The sequence below is a fragment of the Frankliniella occidentalis genome, unplaced genomic scaffold, assembly GCF_000697945.3.
Source record: "Frankliniella occidentalis isolate FOCC.00 unplaced genomic scaffold, Focc_3.1 Scaffold19, whole genome shotgun sequence".
In the NCBI taxonomy this organism is placed as follows: Eukaryota; Metazoa; Arthropoda; class Insecta; order Thysanoptera; family Thripidae; genus Frankliniella; species Frankliniella occidentalis.
In genome coordinates, this window is record NW_026267149.1 from 117,134 (window position 1) to 123,112 (window position 5,979).

The following is a 5,979-nucleotide window of genomic DNA, read 5'->3' on the forward strand; positions in this document are numbered from 1 at the left end:
GTAAAACTTTTTAATCGGCTGGACTTCAATCTAAGCAAATATAAACATGAACGACGAATGCAAGCAGCACATCCTCCACACAAATGACTTTTCCTCGGGCAGCACAACAGAGTCGGCTCGTTATTCGCCAGCGGTCTAACTACCGGGTCTTTATCTCAGTCAGAGATTTATTCCGTGCGGTGATTTATCCCGCGCATTACTCGTTACGTCTCATTATCGGGGTGACCTCCGAGTGGCACTGCACCGCAAAGGACTTCCCTTAAGGACCCCCCGTCGCCAAGCCTTACACTTATGAGGGTGGCGTCCGAGGCGTGGCCGTGTCCCTCCACCCTATCACCCGCTGCGGCTCTCCCGGCCGGAGAGACAGAGTGAGAGAGAGAGAGAGAGAGAGAACGCACGGAGAGCTGCCTCTCACTCGCACGCGACCCGGCCGGCACGGCAGCACGGCATTAGGCCACGGTGGTGGCTGTGTGTGACCACCGCCCGGCGGTCCGCCCGCTACCAGCCAGTCAGCGTGTCCGTCATACACTTTTGTCAAGAGTTATTCTTTTCCCGTCGGCTGTCGTTTCGTTCCCTCTCGTTGGGCTTGGCTCATCTTGCTCCGCCCAGGTCAAATCGTTCCTGCCTGCTCACAGCCTGAAAGCTTTTGTTGACTTCGACGTGTCATAATCGCCGCAAGAGCAAGAGTCAGATGTCTCATCGAAAAAGATCGGGATTTTCTTCCCTCTACCTTTAAGTGGTAATCTCGAACCCTTGGTCTTAGCGATAATCTAGAATACCACTCAAATTAGGTAGGATTTAAGATTAGTTTATTTGATTCTCGCAAAACCAGCGAGGTTTCCCATTCAAGTGAGATTTCTAAGCTCGGGTCGGATCACACCTCGATTTTTAACCACTCTTTTCTATCGTTTCTAACTGACTACCGTAAGGGCTGGGGTAACTTTGGCCCAAAGGCCTAAAATTGCGCGTTTGTCCAGGAAATATCTTTCACTTATCAAATTAACTTGAATAAAGAAGACCTCGAAACCATGCCCTCAAAACTTCGCCACCACTCTGCTCTGCATAACATCGAGGTAAAAGCACAGTAAAAAAAAAAAAGGTTCTACAATAATAATCCAAGGGGTGAAAATGGCAGCTGGGCCTTGAATTTAAATGATGTGCCCAGAATTTTGATTTCTGAAGTCATCCTCCTTCTATAAGTGCCTAATAAATACCAACCTCTGTGGGAAATAGATGCACAGCTTTCTAGTCATTAGCGCAAAGCAGAGTATTTTGAGTATGGCATGTCCACTAAAATAATAAGTCTAAATCTTTGAGTTGACCAAAATGTAACGTAAACAAAATAAAACAGAAATTTAGTTTGCGCCCAAACGATCAGAAAAGGGACTGCTAAGATGTGAGCATCTGAAGAGGGTCGAGAGAGGGGTAAGATAAAATATTAAAATTTTGTCCCTCATAACGACAAATTATTTTCCTTGGCTTTCCTTGACCTTCACCCTTGTCGCCCTGGTTGTTTCCGTCATCAAAATTACTAAAAAAATACTGCGTGCCTAAAAACCACATACCACGCTACATAATTACGCTTATCGTCGAGGGGGGTGGCGTTCGACTTTCCACAAAACACACCTTGCGTATTTATAAAGCTAATGTATATAAATTTATGCACTATGGCCGTCTCGCCAACGGCTTAACCCTTGGAAAATCTACACGCCCCTGATACACGACTAATCACTTCAAAGTGAGCTCTCAGAAACATTTTGTCACACTTTATAGACAAAGTTACAGATTTGAAATTTGACGTAAAAGAGTAAAATATGTGCTTCTGTAGCTTGCTCATAGATCAACTGATCAAAAACACTCAACGATTTCAGGCACATAATATAATTTTCCAGTTCCAGTATTTATTTATTTTTAATTAACAGGGAACGACCAGCCACATAAATCTGGGGTGTCCCAGGTTTCTGGTCAATAAGTCACACTTTCGCAGGACGCCTTGAGTTTTGGCACCCTTTTCCTGCAGAGACGTCCAGGCCCCGCCAAGGTAAGGCGCCCTCTTGCCTAGGTTCACTGCAGGAAAAGGGTGCCAAAACTTAACACAAGTATCCTGCAAAAGTGCGACTTGAACAGAAACCTGGGTCGTACGAAGTAAGTCGCCCAGCTGCTGCACACCTCAGATTTACAGCGTTGTAAAACACTTTTCATGGGCACCCTACTCTATGTCACTTCAACATCTTTTGCGCGGTTTTTCTTGATTGTGAATTTTAGATGCATCAGGGGCCCTGCTCTATAAGGCGCTCTCGCAACGCTAGCAGACCACGACGAAAAGATATTTATTTCTTTTAAGAAAAAGAAAGGTGGGTGATTAAGGGCGCTGCTGTTTGAACGCGACGACGCTATTCGCAGGCTGATGCGCTGTGCGCCCCGCCACCGCTGCTGGCCTCCCCGCGCTCAGATAAGATAAGCTAATAACTTCTGGTCTTGCACTCCGGGAGTCCGGGCGCGGCCTAGCCAACCAGCCAACGGTGGCAGGCCAACTCGCCGAGCCGAAACACACAACAAGAAGCTCGGCCATTAATCAAAAATTAAATTACAAGTGCGAGCGTCTCTCTCTCTGTCACTGCTGCCGCCGCGCCCAGGCCTGCGGTCTGCCCCACCTCCCCCCTCCTTTAACCCTTCTTTTGTTGATTCACATCGGCCGGTATATTAAAGCCATTAATTCAGAATGGCCGAAGGCGATGTAGAGCCCCGGCCGCGTGCTGCTGCACCCCGGAAGCACCACCGTGGCGGCGTTAGTTACCGCTCATCACCGCCAGAGCGCCGCGCTGCGCAGCACAGCGCCCTGCGTGCGCGTGAAGCTGGGCTGTCAGCACGTCCTGTCGCTCCATCTTCATGAACACCCGGAGATTTACACACAGATTTCTTATCCAGGGTGTGCGACAGTTTAAAAATAACAAAAACTATCAACAAAAGAGAATAAAAAACATAATCGCCGCATAGGAGGTTTGATCAACCTCGCTGGATGTGTAGAAAAAGAAATAACACATTAACCATCGAATTGCCCATCTCGGTACCCTTTCGTTATCACCGCAATATCGCCAGATTTTTTTTTTCTCTTTTAATGCTTCCACCCCTTTGTCGGACAGAAAGGGGTGCCACGACGGCAGAAATCAAAACATGAGCAATATTACAGTCCGTTTGGTCGTATGATTAATACTTGGAAAAACACCCCTCCCTACCCCTCCGTGCAGTCACGTCACTCCCCACGACCCCTCCTCCTCCAGCCATGGCCATGTGGCCAACCCTTCTGACTGCGGGTGACCGCGGCCCACGGCCTGGCGTTTATTCGACGGTACACTGTCATAATACCAAACCGCGTTTAGCTAAGTACTATCGGTTATCGGCCAACATAGCGTGCTGTCTTCCCTTCGCGCCAGACCTCAGAAAGATGCATCGAAAAAAGGTTTTCTTTCTTTATCTATTTTCATTTTTTTTCTGCATTCAAACTACTCTTCCTTGGTTAATTCGTTTTTCCTCCATAAGTAATACTTTGCATAAAGTTAAAAAATTACTGGGTGCAAGAAATCTTTTTTTTCTGTTAAGCATATTCCACACAGCAGTCATCAAACGATTTCAAACTGTTAATGACAAGAAAAACCCAAATAAGGAGATAAATTGTGCGAATACGACTCAAAAAAGGATTAATGGAGCTAGTATATTGAGCTTGCTATTTCTTGAGAAATTCATATTTGAATAAACATATCGTGGAAAAGTACATGACTTCGGGTGAACGAACGTACGACTGTCCCTGTCAGTCTGTCTCAACAAACACATGCATGCAGGCGCACACACACATAGACACACACACAGGTCGTTTTGCCGCCCACTCTGACAATAACCAGGTGAGCACACGCGCCCACCGATTGGGTGTTTAGGCTCCAAATGGACGTTAAATTACGACCCTCCTGTCCTGGCCCGGCCGGCCGCAGACGATAAATTCGGGCGGCGAGAAATCGAACGCGTATGAAGCCCACGCCACTATTAGAGGGGTCGTCGCGATACACAGAGTTACACAATTAGATATAATTAAGATACTCTCGCTCGCGAAGGCGAGGCGATAAATCGCTGACGGCGCGATGGGGAGTGGGAGCGGCCTGAGTAAGTAATTAAGAGCTGGACAACACACCGACCGCGGCAACAACAAAAATGTTTCGAAACGGGCGAAATCTTGGCAAAGGAAAAGGGGGCCGGGCGAGATTGAGACGCCATGGAGTTATAGGCAGCGCGGGGGCGCCAGGGAAGGGGCCGCGCCAGGGAAGGCCCAGAGCGTGGCGTGCGCATCCCCGGCCGCGCACACGGAGCCGCCCAAGCTAAACATTTGAGCAGAAACATTGAAATCCGTTGGTGCAACAACAACAGCCCGATTAGGGACGGGTGTAGAAAGGGCCCGGTGCTGGCGCGGACCAATGGCAGCCCGCGACTGCAGCGCTGCCAGGCGGGCGCCGGCCGAGGCGGCCTCCCTCGCCTCCCCTCCGCCGCCGCGGCCCGGCCCGCTCCGAGCCCCCCGGTTGGCCCGGCCGCGCGGGCGGCAGCCAATGGCGCGGCGGCTCGGGGCCGGGCCCGGGCGGCGCGGTGGGGGCAGGCCGGCGGGCTGCTGGGCGCGGGGAGTTTGTTTAGACAGTACCGGAGCGTCGTCAGGGACGGAGCCGCGAGAGCGTCCAGTTTGTTTACCGTGCGCCGCAACAAGTGATGTGCCAGTGACCACTGCAGCCGCAGCCACCGCCATGCCGCGCCCCAGCCGCGACTCGTACGGCGACCAGAAGCCGCCCTACTCGTACATCTCGCTGACGGCCATGGCCATCTGGAGCTCGCCGGACAAGATGCTGCCGCTGAGCGAGATCTACCGCTTCATCACCACCCGCTTCCCGTACTACCGCCGGAACACGCAGCGCTGGCAGAACTCGCTGCGGCACAACCTCAGCTTCAACGACTGCTTCATCAAGGTGCCGCGCAGGCCCGACCGGCCGGGCAAGGGCGCCTACTGGGCGCTGCACCCCAAGGCCCTGGACATGTTCGAGAACGGCAGCCTGTTGAGGTGAGTCCACGCCCCGACTGTAACGACCCAGGCGGCCTCAATTAGAGACCAGGAATGAGTGCCGTTTGCATTTCCAGAAACGACTGTGGCGTTATCCATGTCCGTATCGCAAAGCGCAGCGTGCAAAGCCTGAGTAAACTGCCAGTCATGTTCGTATCGCAAAGAGCCGGGTGCACAATGTCCGAGTAAACGGGCAGCTCTTACTTTGCTTCGAGTCAATTGTGCTAAGGCCTTAAGAAATACTTTCTCATGCGACATTCCCTTCAAATTACAGTAATCCTTTCGTATCAGGATCAGGAATCGAAAAGTGGACTGCATTTGCTTGTGGTAAACGTGCGACTACGTAATGTCTTTCTACGTGGCTGGCTGTGAAAATCCCGCTTCATCTGCAGACGAAACTTTCTAGACATGTTGCGCATGCAATCTGTGAACGGTTACTGATGTCTTGACGCCTATATTTTCCAATATTAAGACAACGAACGAAGATCTTTGATCGACCACCACCTCGCGTTCGAATCATAACGCGGGAAATTGCGCTCGCCTCTGCCGTCAAAAAGTAAACTGATATTTCAATCCATCGTGGTGTCGAAAAGCTTTAAGGTGGAAGGGAAAAAAAGGTCCTCCACCAACCAAAAAAGGAAAAGAAAAAAAGAGCTAAGGGCTATCGTTCTGCATGACTGCGTGAGGCACCGGCGCGTCCCTCATCCGGTCGGTCATTCTCACTCCTTTTCTCGTGTTTGGTGGGCGGGGCGGGGCCGGGTGGGGCTCCAGGAGGGTGTTGGGTTTGTCGCTTCACCTGCCTCTTATGCCGTGCATCTGCTGGGCTGGGCCCGACCTAATTCAGCCTCCGTGTTCAATTATGGGACGTTACCCACACCAGTCTTCAA

The 5,979-nt window shown here is 50.9% G+C and overlaps 1 protein-coding gene across 1 annotated transcript in view; it reads left to right on the forward strand.

The window, feature by feature from the left end:
* The first annotated feature begins 4,670 nt into the window (after positions 1-4,670).
* LOC113207762 (fork head domain-containing protein FD4-like) overlaps positions 4,671-5,979 on the forward strand; it is an 8,723-nt gene continuing 7,414 nt past the window's right edge. Inside the window, exon 1 of the mRNA XM_052264452.1 lies at positions 4,671-5,092. Coding sequence (XP_052120412.1) covers positions 4,782-5,092 — 311 coding nt within the window. The 5' untranslated portion in view covers positions 4,671-4,781. The remainder of the gene's footprint in view (positions 5,093-5,979) is intronic.